Raw genomic sequence first — 13,697 nt, forward strand, 5'->3', positions numbered from 1 at the left:
GGCTTGGACTTCCAGCAAGCGTGCGTGAGCGTGTTAGATAGGAGTGAATGGAGACGAATGGTACTTGGGACCTGACGATCTGTTGGAGTGTGAGCAGGGTAATATTTAGTGAAGGGATTCAGGGAAACCGGTTATTTTCATATAGTCGGACTTGAGTCCTGGAAATGGGAAGTACAATGCCTGCACTTTAAAGGAGGGGTTTGGGATATTGGCAGTTTGGAGGGATATGTTGTGTATCTTTATATGTTTATGCTTCTAGACTGTTGTATTCTGAGCACCTCTGCAAAAACAGTGATAATGTGCGAGTGTGGTGAAAGTGTTGAATGATGATGAAAGTATTTTCTTTTTGGGGATTTTCTTTCTTTTTTGGGTCACCCTGCCTCGGTGGGAGACGGCCGACTTGTTGAAAAAAAAAAAAAAAAAAAAAAAAAAAAAAATATATATATATATATATATATATATATATATATATATCTATATATATATATATATATATATATATATATATATATATATATAAAACGAAAAAAAAATCACAAATACACACACACAAACATCCAAACACACACAGAGGCAGGAACCATACATGAGGTTTGATAATGCACATGGACCAGGGAGAGAGAGGACCTAGTAAAAATCAGTGAAGAGGCTGGGGCAGGAGCTATGACTCAACCCTTGCAACCACAAACACAAATAGGTGAGTACTCTCTCCTGTAAAGAAAAATGGCAAGGTCAAAGGCACTCTCAAAAATGGGGAGAGGAGGGGATTGAAGGAGGTGGGTCATACTACTTGGAAATGATAGTGAATGGCCTGAAGACCCAACTGAGATAGGAGTTTGAGGAAGTTCAATTCCCTTCAGAGAGAAACTGCAGTAATTTGAAATGCAGCAAGTGATAAGATCACAAAACAGTTAAATAGGGCAATTGTGGCAGAGGAAAGTGCCCTACAGCTAGAAGAGGAAATGGTAAAGCTGAGAGACTATAGAAGGAACAGTTCAATTCTCTCCAGGAGGAAATGGTGGCAACATGTAACAGAGCCAGGGAAAATTTTGCAGAACAGGTAAATAAGGATAATCTAGCAGAAAACAGAGCTCCAAATCTAATAAAGTAAGAGAGCCGAAGGAGACCATAAAGGAAATGAGAAGGAGATCAATAGCGGTAGAAACTGTGAAGGAAGGAGAGGTTTGGAGAGAGCAATGAAGGAAAGCCACTGGCAATGATGCTCTCTGAAGGTAGGGAGACTAAGAAGGTGATAAGAAACAGCAAGATAAAAACAGGCAAAGAAATCTGGAAGGAAACAGGTCATTGATGATCCAAGGACTCCTGGAGGCTGAGAGTGGTCCAGGTAGTAGATGATAAGTTGAGGAGTGGAAAATTATAAAAATCATGGAGCACATAGGAAAGGAGGAAGTGATAGAGCAGGTGGTGAATTTTTAGTGGATCAGGAGGTTCTCCTGAAGCAAATACTGCCCCTCCCCTTTCCCATCCCTGCCTTTTACCTTATCCCTGACCCTGGTAGAGGCCCACACCACCTCCAGCCCAACCTCCCCCACTCCTGCTTGATGAGCATCATGAAAAGCGAATAGACACAAATCAGTGCATGGTATGGGAAAGTAGTATCAGAGTTTAGTACACTAATACAGATAGTTATCTAACAAGAACGATGAGTTGATGGAAAGAACAGCTGAGGTCTAGCCAGACATAACAGTTATTAATGAAACAAAGTTGACAGAAATTATGTCAGATGCTGTATTTCCAGCAGGGTGCCAAGTATTTAGGAAAGACAATATGAGACCAAGGCAGGAATATGAGTACAAGAACTGAGTAATGGTTGATATCACAGCAGAAGCAGCTAGAAGTGCATTTAGGGTTGCAGTAGTTACTTACAATGAGAGATTTCACCAACGGAGAAATAAATTGGGAGAACTGGGACCTACAAGGAAAATTGGAAATGTGGAGGGCTAAGCTGATAAAGCTGATCAGAAAAACTTTGAGTAATTAGATTAAGGGAGGAGATGAGATGAGCCAGCAAGTCCGGATATAGTGTTTACCACAGGAACATCTGACATAGGTGAAATAAATTATTTGAGTCCTATGGGTGCTACTGATCATGCAGTCTTGAACTTTGAGTACTTAGGAGAGACTAAAGGAAGAGGAGAACACAGTACATGGAGAGCATGAAAAGCTAGACTTTAGAAGAGAGAATTCTGAGGGGTTCAGAGAATCCTGAAAGTAGTGGATTTTAACAGTTAATTGAAAGGCAAGTCAGTGGATGAAATGATGGAATACCTATCTGAAAAAAAAGTAAAGCTGAGGAGACCCTCATACCAAGATGCAGAAACAACAAAGATGAAGAGAGCCCTTGGTTCCACCAAAGATGCAGGGAGGCAAAAAAAAAAAAAAAAAAAAAAAAAAAAAAAGTGGAAAAAATACAAAAAGAGAAAAGAATAGATTGTCCAGAAAAGAATATACTAGGGTGAGGAGAGAGGCTGAGAGACAATCTGAGAATGATATAACAGCAAAATCTAAGTCTGAAATGAAACTACTTCAGAGCCACATCAAAAGAAAGATGACAGTAAAGGACCAGGTAATTTAACTGAGAAAGGAAGGAGGAGAGGTCGCGAATAATGACAAGGAAGTCTGTGAAGTTGATAAAACTATTTGAAAATGTCTTCTCAGTGGAAACTAGGGCAATACCAGAGACACTAAGAAACAAGGGGGGACTGACTAATACTGGATGCCATCCACACAACAGGACAATGGTAAAGAAACTTTTGATGGACCTGGAAACATCAAAGGCATGATTTTGATGAAGTGGAGGCAGGCTTCACACAGTTTTAAGAGCAGGTATAATAGGGCCCATGAGGCTATGAGGGAGTGAATCTTGCAAGTGACAAGTTAAGAGGCAGAGCTAGAAGCTAAGAATTGACCTTTGCAACCACAAATAGGCACTTGCAAATAGGTGAGTACATGGGGCAAATGACAGGGCAGGAGCTGAGAATCGGCCTCTGCAACAACAAATAAGAAAAAAAAAAATACAGAAGAACCCCAAAATTTATGAGCTTCCTAAGTCCCATGCTTTGGCTAAACATTTTTTAATGAAAGGCCTCCTACTAACAGCTTTGATTTTCTTTTAGTGACTATTTTTTGGGCATAGCACACAATGCATAAATAGAAACTACCCAAGGGCTTATGGTCAGAAGGTGCTTAATGGACTGCCTATACCCACCACACTCTAACATTTTTCCATCTGAATATCAGTACTAAGCTCATCAGAAATGTGCTTAATGATATGGCCTCTGAAACCCATAAGCCCAAATCTTAACAAAATTTATTATAAGGACAAAATTAAGTTATATTCATGAGGATCTTAAGGGAACTAACCCTTGTGAATTTGGGGGTTCAACTATATACATACACACACACACATATGCAACCCCCCCACACACACACAGTATTGTGCATAATACTGAGCATACACTACTCTGCTCCTTTAACTACAAATGGGGTATCACAAATAGGTATCCCCACACACAAAATTGGTGCAGTGCTGTGAATGATGTGCACATTATTGAGTCTGCCAGGTTAAGCACTGCTGCATCCAGCCAGTAACTGGATAGGTAAATACATGGACACTGTTTCTCCCTTTGGTAGAGAGAAACTTACGCTGCTGTTTTCCTGTCCCAGACACAAGTACACATTGCCATACATACACACAGACACACACACAATATATATATATATATATATATATATATATATATATATATATATATATATATATATATATATATATATATATATATATATATATATATATATATATATATATATATATATATATATATATATATATATATATATATATATATATATATATATATATATGTATATATACATATATATTTCTTTTTCTTTCAACAAACCAGCCGTATCCCACCGAGGCAGGGTGGCCCAAAAAGAAAAACAAAAGTTTCTCTTTTTAAATTTAGTAATTTATACGGGAGAAGGGGTTACTAGCCCCTTGCTCTCGGCATTTTAGTTGCCTCTTACAACACGCATGGCTTACGGAGGAAGAATTCTGTTCCACTTCCCCATGGAGATATATATATATATATATATATATATATATATATATATATATATATATATATATATGTATTTTCATACCCATACATGTACAGACCTGAACACACATCATTTCTAAACATCCTAACCATTCTCAGCATTTTACATAAACTAAACACACTTCTTCTTAAAACATATGACTATCAGAAGGTTTGGGTTTTGGACTGCAGGATTCTTGGGAGGAATATACAGTATAATTACGCTGGGCCTGGAGGCGGTTGATGTGATGCCATCTTTTGTTGAACCATATTGACCAGAATGTCAGTGTACTGCTGCATCATCGCTACCATTCGAGGATCCTTACTATCTGTTGCCTGTTGTGGTGGGGCTGTTGGAGACATTAGTGATGGTGCTGGTGCAGCATTAGGTGCAGTGAGAGGAGTAAGGGCATGAGTAGCTCTGGCAGCAGCTCCCAGCAGGAGAGAACGGAGAGCACGGTGATGGTCCTCCTCTCCACCTCCTTCACTACAAGCTCTCCACCACAGTTGACTCAAACGTTCACATCCCTCCACTACCCATTCACATACACTTTCAACTACGCCAACACTCACTGAAAAGGAAATTTGAATTTTTTATGTATAAATGAAACAAGAAAATAAAGCAAAGCTCTCATACACACACAATATATTAAGAAGTGACAATTTCTCTCAATTCATAACAATGCCTTGCTTTTCTATTATGTAAAATTTTTATTCATCTACAGAGAACTCAAACTTCTTCACTTTTAAAGATACATTAAATGAATTTTATCCATTTAGCTTAAAATATATTGTACATTATTTGGTTTATGCTTTAGATAGTGTTGTTATTATAATCATAACAAAACAGTAAACCCACAAGGAATATACATCGCTAGAAAGTGTGTCGATTCTTGTACTAAAAAAAAAATCAGTACACCTACAAACTACTATGGATTTAATGAATGGCTGGTTTCAGTTGGTGGCAAAAGAAAAACTTGAGGGTTCAATTGTTGGATTTTATCCAGCCTGCCATTTAGCATATTATTATTTTTTTTAATTAACACATCGGCCATTTTCCACCAAGGCAGGGTGGTCCGAAAAAGAAGAAACAATTTCATCATCATTCATTCCATCACTGTCTTGCCAGAGGCGCACCTACATTACAGTTACAAAACTGCAAAATATCAACACCCCTCCTTCAGAGTGCAGACACTGTACTTCCCAGCTCCAGGACTCAAGTCTGGCTTAACAGTTTCCCTTCATCCCTTCATGTTATGCTGCTCACACTCCAACAGCAAGTCATAAAAACCATTTGTCTCCGTTCACTCCTATCTAACATGTTCATGCTGGAGTCCAAGCCCCTCGCACACAAAACCTCCTTTACCCCCTGCCTCCGACCTTTCCTAGGCCAACCCCTACCCTGCCTTCATTCCACCCCAGTTTCATACACTCTCCAAGTCATTCTATTTCATTCCATCCTTTCTAAATGTCCTCAGCTCTCTCGATAATACTTTTAATAACCTCACCCCCCTCCTTCTAATTTCCAAACTACGGATTCACTGCATTATATTCACACAGCACAGTGCCCTCAGACACATCTCCACTGCCTTCAGCCTTCTCCTTGATGGAACATTCACAACCCATGCTTCACACCCACATAAAAGCATTGGTGTAACTATACTGTCATACATTCCTCTATTTGCTTCCATGGATAACGTTCTTTGTCTTCATGTGCTCCTCGGTGCACCACTCACCTTTTTTCTCCCTCATCAATTTTGATTCATCTCATCTTTCACAGACCCATCTGCACATTACATTTACATTAGATTATGTCCAAAACAATTTTTACTCATAAAAGCTTGAGCCTTTAAAAAAAAAAAAAAAAAAAAAAAAAAAAAAAAAAAAAAAAAACACTAGTAGGCCTTGTGTCTACTCTGAAGATGGAATACGCATGTTCCTGATTTACAATCAGCTTATTATATATTATTATTGCAAATGACTGCTTTCCTACCTTTGACATAAAAGCCCATCTTTTCAGCTGTAACATTATTTAGACTTTTTACTGTATTGTATGTCTTGAATTACATTATATAGGTACATCACTGATTTTCCAGAACTGATGGCCTGGCACCTTCAAGTCAGGACAAAATTATGAGGGCACTTTAAATTTCCACAACAATCAGACTAGTTTACTGGATGGCCATAAATGGTTATTCTGCTTACATTTAATCCAAGTTATGGCTCCTAAGAAGCTAATGAATATTTATGTGATACAGTGGACCCCTGGTATTCGATGGCATCGGTATTCGATAAATCCGGTATTCGATGCATTATATCACAAAAATTTTGCCTCGGTATCCGATCGAAAACCCGGTATTCGATATGATTCGTACGAGACGTGTCCACGTATGGCCTGAACTGCCCCGTGTGTGCCAGTGTTTACAAGCCAGCCAGTGTGCGCGCATCTAAGGGTACATTCGGTACATTCCATATTATCCATATTATCACTGTTTTTGGTGCTTGTTTCTGCAAAATAAGTCACCATGGGCCCCAAGAAAGCTTCTAGTGCCAACCCTGTGGTAAAAAGGGTGAGAATTAGTATGGAAATTAAGAAAGATTTTGAAATGTTTGGGGCTAACCCTGAGAAGCCTATGCCAGTTGTGGAATACATTGTGCCTACTTCAAAGATTAAGGAAATGTGTGCAAAGTGGGTTGAACTGCATACCTTTATGGATGAAAATCACCCTAACATAGCTATTGCAAGCCATGCTGGTGACTATTACAATGACAATGTTGTGGCCCATTTTAGACAAATCTTAAAGGAATGGGCGGTACAGGCCACTATGGACAGATATGTTGTGCGACAGAAATCCAGTGACTCTCAAGCTGGTCCTAGTGGCATTAAAAGAAGAAGGGAAGTAACCCTGGAAAAGGACTTGCTACCTCAAGTCCTAATGGAAGGGGATTCCCCTTCTAAACACTAATAACTCTCCCCTCCTCCCATCCCATCAATCATCACCAGATCTTCATTAAAGGTAAGTGTCAATTATTTTATCATTATTGTAATTATTCTATTGCATTAAACTTAATATTTCATGTAGTAAAATTTTTTTTTTCATACTTTTGGGTGTCTTGCACGGATTAATTTGATTTCCATTATTTCTTATGAGGAAAATTGATTCGCTTTTCGATATTTTCGGTATTCGATGAGCTCTCAGGAACGAATTAATATTGAATACCGGGGGTCCACTGTATACCTTTGATGCATGAAAAATTATATAGGGTAAGTTCAAAAAATGTGAAAACAATTTTGCTTGGATAAAATGTTTAAAATGATAGCCAAGAAGTATGTGTCATAACAGTAGGTCCACATTTGAAAATCCTGTGACTTCAATTTCAAGTGCCCAGGATGTCATTGCTGCAACATCGTAAATCCATAATGAAACAGTCAATTTATATGTGTATGCTTCTAAACTGTTGCATCCTGAGCACCTCTGCAAAAACAGTGATAATGTGTGAGTGTGGTGAGTGTTGAATGATGATGAAAGTATTTTCTTTTTGGGGATTTTCTTTCTTTTTTGGGTCACCCTGCCTTGGTGGGAGATGGCTGACTTGTTGAAAAAAAAAAAAAAATTATGAAAGATAGAAATCCTGACAATCCCAACTTCCAGACCTTTGAGATTACCTCTACAATTTCAGTAACATTCAAAAAATTGCCACAGGGAGAGTAGTACTGCAATATTCTTTGTAAGTTCAGTAAATAAACCCATTTTATTTAAACTAAAGTCTAATTTAAGTTTCTAACAATCCATGGTGCTTTAGAGCCACTGGAGTGTATAATTCTTGGGTCAGAGGTATATTGGTAAATTATTTTTACATAATCCCTGTTGTTCTGGCAAAGCTGATATTCTGGTAAGGCTTTGGTACTAAGATACTATGTGCCCCAATGGGTGCTCCTTACTTTATATCACTCTCTAATATACTCTTACCTCACCTATGGTATTTGTGCTTGAGGATCTACCATGGTCAATCACCTTAAACCTTTAATAACCCAACATAAAGCAGCGGTGTGGATAATCATAAACTTCAGCGCCAGACAACAAACCCCATCACTCTTCAAAAGCTTGAACTTACTTAATATACAAAATATACACAGTTACTACTGTGTCTACTATATATACATAAAATTAAACTCCAACATCAACCCTCCACTCAAGCTTCTAGACAGCTTCAACAGAACACACAGGCATAAAAACACAAGGCACAAAACACTTTTTGACATCCCTCGTGTCCGTCTCTCACTATGCAAAAATGCAAAGCACATAAAGGGCCCAAAGATCTGGAACTCTTTGCCTGAAACAGCAAGAGGTTCCCTGCCCACAAATTAATTTAGGACTATACTCAAAAATCACCTTAACTCTCAATAACAACCATAACCACACTATGCTAAACTCTAATCAAATTTATAGCAACTCTCTCAAATATTTTATTATCCTTTAATTATTAACCCTGTGACTGTCGCAACCCCAAATCCTGAGGTGTCTCCTGGTGTCGCAAAATATTTTTGAAAAAAAAAAAAAAAAAAAAAAAAAAAAAATTAAATGATAGAGAATCTTTTCCCAGTGGTAATGACACCAAAAGTATGAAATTTGATGGAAAATTTACGGAATCACGCTCTCACAAAGATAGCGACCTCAGCGATATTTACGAATTGGCTATTTCGCCCACTTTGAGCCCTATTTTTGGCTAATTCCTTGTACCAGTCGACCAAACTCATAGCTATTTCTTTAGAACTCCATTTGTTCTATCAACTGAGTACAAGAAACTGCCCATTTACTGATTTCAACTACCCAATAAAGTGGTCAGAAATTGGCAATTTGGCCAATTTCATGAAAATTAAAAAATATGCCAATTTCAAAGTAGGGTCCAGAATGAACAATGCAGACATTCCTGGCTCTAAAATAACATTTTCTTTGCTCATCAGTCATGTCTCCAGGCCCCTCTGATATTACTCTTGCTTTCTATTTTGAATTTTTATTCAAACAAAAAATAGAAAATTTACTGTTATGCAGACTACTGTAATATTGTAATAATTGTATAAATAATGTCAACCCATTCATGGCTGCATATTACAATGGCTAGTTGGATATTTATTGGAAAATGATGTCATTTGTTTATTCTTGAACATCGGCAAAAATGTAAAGTAAAAGGACACAAGTGCAACTAATGTGACATTTTATTGTGGCAACGTTTCGCTCTCCAGGAGCTTTATCAAGCCGTTACAAACAATACATGGACACAGAGGGTATATATAGGCTCAGAGTGAGGTGCAATACAAGTGGTAGTTGTAGTAGTAGTGATATAAATAGTAGTAGTAATACAATATGTTAGAACAAATAATTTGCACATGAGTAAAGGATATAAAAGCTATTACTTGGGAAACATAAAAATTGGTTGGACAAATATTTCTATTGGAGGCTGGATAGAGAAGGCCTGTTTCAATGTTCATTCTCTGTAAAGTACTGTTTGTAATGGCTTGACAAAGCTCCTGGAGAGCGAAACGTTGCCACAATAAAATGTCACATTAGTTGCACTTGTGTCCTTTTAATTAACATATTGTCAGTAATTCTACTAACTTTATTACAATCAGCAAAAATCAAACATTTCCCCTACTTTGAGCTCCATTTTAAGGTCCTTTTCATAGTATAACCAATCAAAATCACTTCCATTCCTATAACATGTTTTCCATTCTATCAAATGTGACTACAAAAACGAGAATATAATCATAAAAACGATACGAAAATGCACCTCAAATTCGGCTTTTTAATCCAAAAACACAGTCGGAGTTCTTTTTTCTCATTATGCACAGCTTGCTGCAAGGTTTTTTTGTATACTGCACACACTGACCACACAGACCTATTTTCTCAGATGTGGGCCTACCAGCTTTCTCCTGCTTGATTTGAAGCCGCTAGAATTTTTGAGTATCTGGAGAGTTTATCTGGAGAGAGTTCCGGGGGTCAACGCCCCCGCGGCCCGGTCTGTGACCAGGCCTCCTTAGGTCAGTGTCCCAGGATGCGACCCACACCAGTCGACTAACACCCAGGTACCCATTTTACTGATGGGGAACATAGACAACAGGTGGAAAGAAACACGTCCAATGTTTCTACTCTGGCTGGGAATCGAACCCAGGCCCTCACCGTGTGAAGCGAGAGCGTTAACCACCAGGCCACCAGAGATGTACATATACGACTGAAACAGTCAAAGGGTTAAGCCTGTATTACAAACTTAAAAATGTATGTATCATTAATTGTACTACCTCATATTAACCCCTTGACTGTCGAAACCCCAAATCCTGAGGTGTCTTCCGGTGTCTCAAAAAAAAAAAAAAAAAAAAACTGATGAAATGATAGAGAATCTTTTCCCAATTGTAATGACACCAAAAGAATGAAATTTGATGGAAAACTTACAGAATTATGCTCTTGCAAAGTTAGCGACCTGGGCGATATTTACGAATCGGCAATTTTGCCCACTTTGAGTGCTATTTTCGGCTAATTCCATTGTTCCAGCCAACCAAACTCATAGCAATTTCTTTAGAACTCCACTTGTTCTATCAACTGAGTACAAGAAAGCTGCTTATTTACCGATTTCAACTACCCAATAACATGGTCAGAAATTTGCAATTTGGCCAATTTCACGAAAATTAAAAAATATGACAATTTCAAAACAAGGACCAGAATGAACAATGCAGACATTCCTAGCTCTAAAATAACATTTTCTTTGTTCATCAGTCATGTCTCCAGGCCCCTCTGATATTACTCTTGCTTTCTTTTTTTAATTTTTATTCAAACAAAAAATAGAAGATTTACTGTTATGCAGACTACTGCAATATTGTAATAATTGTATAAATAATGTCAACCCATTCATGACTGCATATTAGAATGGCTACTTGGACATTTATTGGACAATAACATCATTTGTTTACTTTTGAACATCGGCAAAAATCAAGCATTTCCCCTACTTTGAGCTCCATTTCAAGGCTCTTTTCATAGTAAAACCAATCAAAGTCACCTCTATTTCCATAATATGTTTTCCATTCTATCAAATGAGACCAAGAAAATGAGAATACAGTGGACCCTCGCGTAACAATATTAATCCGTTCCTAAGAGCTCATCGTTAGCCGAAATTATTGTTAGCAGAGTTAATTTTCCCCAAAAGAAATAATGGAAATCCAACTAATCCGTTTCAGACAGCCAAGAGTATTAAAAAAAAGTTTTTTTTTTTCATGAAATATACATTTCCCTACAAAGAAAACAATAAGACATGCACAATAACTACATAAATAAATGTTAAAATGACACTTACCTTTATTGAAGAGTATTGATGAGTGATAAGACACCGTTTTTCTTGAACACTCTGGCATTTTCAGAGTGTTCAAGAAAAACGACATTCCCCACTAGCATTACAACAAAACATGAGAGTTAGCCTGTCTTTCACAGGCTTGTGTCCTGGGAGTGCCTTTTCCTCTTAAGTAATATAGGTCCTATTTGGCATTTTCTTCCAGAACAGGCCTGTTTCATCACAACTGAACACTTGTTGGGGTTGACATTTTTCAGCTTCACCATGCCTTATCACACTGTGTACGATACTACAATTCTTAACCCCTTCAGGGTCCAAGGCCAAAATCTGAAGTGGTGTTCCAGTGTCCAAGAAATTTTGAAAAAAAAAAAAAAAAAATTTTTTTCTTAGAGAATTAAAGAGTATGTTTTTGTGAAGGTAATAAGACAAAAAAAAAATTTCTGATCAGTACTTACCGAGATACAGTGCCGAGAAGTTTACCCAAAATAACGTGGTGGCGGCAATATCGACGATTTCCACATACGCGCATTAATTTATTTAACGTTTTTTGTAGTTTTTTCTTTTCTTTTCTAATTTTTTTCTTTTCCTACTAACATTTGGGGCCTGAGAGACCAATACTGTATATAATGTATATATATAAACTCACTGTATTGAACACAATAACCACACTAAAGTTATTATCATATTATTGTTTACCACTGTTGTTTATTACAATAAACATGCACAAATCTTGTATAATACTAATGTTCTATCATATATTTACATATTTACAATCACTGGACATGGTTTTAGAACTGCTGGAGCTTGTGGAACTCCTTGAAACAAGGCACCATGCACAGAGGCACCTTACATTCCTCACACATAAACCGAGTGTCTTTGCGTCTTTGTTGCCGTCGTTTTGTTTGTGCACAGACAATACATCTCCTCTGAGCAAATTTCTTCTTAGTTGCAGGAAGCTGTATTATGAAATGATCACCTTCCCTCCTCAAATGCTTGGGTATATCCTGAGGAGTTCGAGGACCTTGTTGTATAGCAGGTGTTGTTACCTGGTACTTCAATATGAGTTGTCTGACAACAGGCAAACAAAATTCACCATACAGTGGTCTGTTGCCAGTCTTCATTTGGTACATATTATATGCATTGAGCATTAAAATGTCCATGAGATGGAAGAAAAGTTTCATGTACCACTTGTAACTTTTATGAACACAATCAACAAAGCCAATCTGCATGTCACATTTGTCAGCCAAGCACATGTTTTGTGCATAATCAATCACTGTCACTGGTTTTCGAATACATTCATTAGTCACTTGATCAACTTTGCCACTGTCTTGTATTTCGTTACGGTGAATGATTGTCAACAATGTGACATCTCGTTTGTCATGCCACCGTAATGCCATGATGTCATTGGCAGTAAACACCTGCACATCATCACCACGAGCACCTGCGTTGAGCCTGGGCATATGTTTATGATTAGAACGCACTGTGCCACACACATCTGTCTTGTTCACTCGCAAGAAATCACTGAGTAAAGGGCTTGTGTACCAGTTATCGGTATATGATGTATGCCCCTTACCAAGATAAGGTGCCATCATGCTTCTCACTACGTCACCTGAGATACCCAATACCTTCTTGGTATCTTTCAATGTTTTACTTCCCGTGTATACAACAATATCCAATACCAAGCCACTGTCACAGTCACAGAGTACAAACAGTTTTATAACAAAGCGTTTCCTCTTGCTCGGTATATACTGCTTGAATGACAGCCTACCTTTGAACAAAATCAAAGACTCGTCAATTACAAGATTCTTGATTGGATAAAAGTACATGCTGAACTTTTGTTTGAGATACATAAAACATTTCTAATCTTGTATAACCTGTGTGCTCTTCTGTCAGGCCTGGTTTTGTCAGAGAAGTGCAACATACGTAACAGTAAGATAAACCTGTTCACAGGGATGATTTCACTGAAGACCGGGGTAGAAATTAGCCGATCTGTGGACCAGTATGCTTTTATATTATGCTTATAGACATGAGGCATAAGCATTATTGTTGCAAAAAGCAAATACATTTCTGCAACAGTTGTCTCTTTCCACCGGTGTAGTCTTGACTGTGGTGATAAGATCGTATTTGCCATGGTGTACTCAAAATATTTGTTACTTTCCCTGACAATAATTTCCATCAAGGGCTGGTCAAAGAATATTTCAAAAAATTCCAGTTCATTTGCCGTGGTTCCAAGGGGACAAGTAGGTAGAATTC

General features: G+C 37.7%; 1 protein-coding gene across 12 annotated transcripts in view; it reads right to left on the reverse strand.

Moving 5' to 3' along the window:
- Positions 1 to 3,917: 3,917 nt before the first annotated feature.
- Positions 3,918 to 13,697, reverse strand: part of Wdr62 (WD repeat domain 62) — a 697,795-nt gene continuing 688,015 nt past the window's right edge. For all 12 annotated transcript variants that reach the window (XM_070087131.1, XM_070087133.1, XM_070087132.1 and 9 more), the window contains one exon: positions 3,918 to 4,678. In XM_070087131.1, the coding sequence (XP_069943232.1) occupies positions 4,326 to 4,678 (353 nt within the window). In that variant the 3' untranslated portion in view covers positions 3,918 to 4,325. The remainder of the gene's footprint in view (positions 4,679 to 13,697) is intronic.

This window comes from Cherax quadricarinatus, chromosome 21, assembly GCF_038502225.1.
Source record: "Cherax quadricarinatus isolate ZL_2023a chromosome 21, ASM3850222v1, whole genome shotgun sequence".
Taxonomy (NCBI): Eukaryota; Metazoa; Arthropoda; class Malacostraca; order Decapoda; family Parastacidae; genus Cherax; species Cherax quadricarinatus.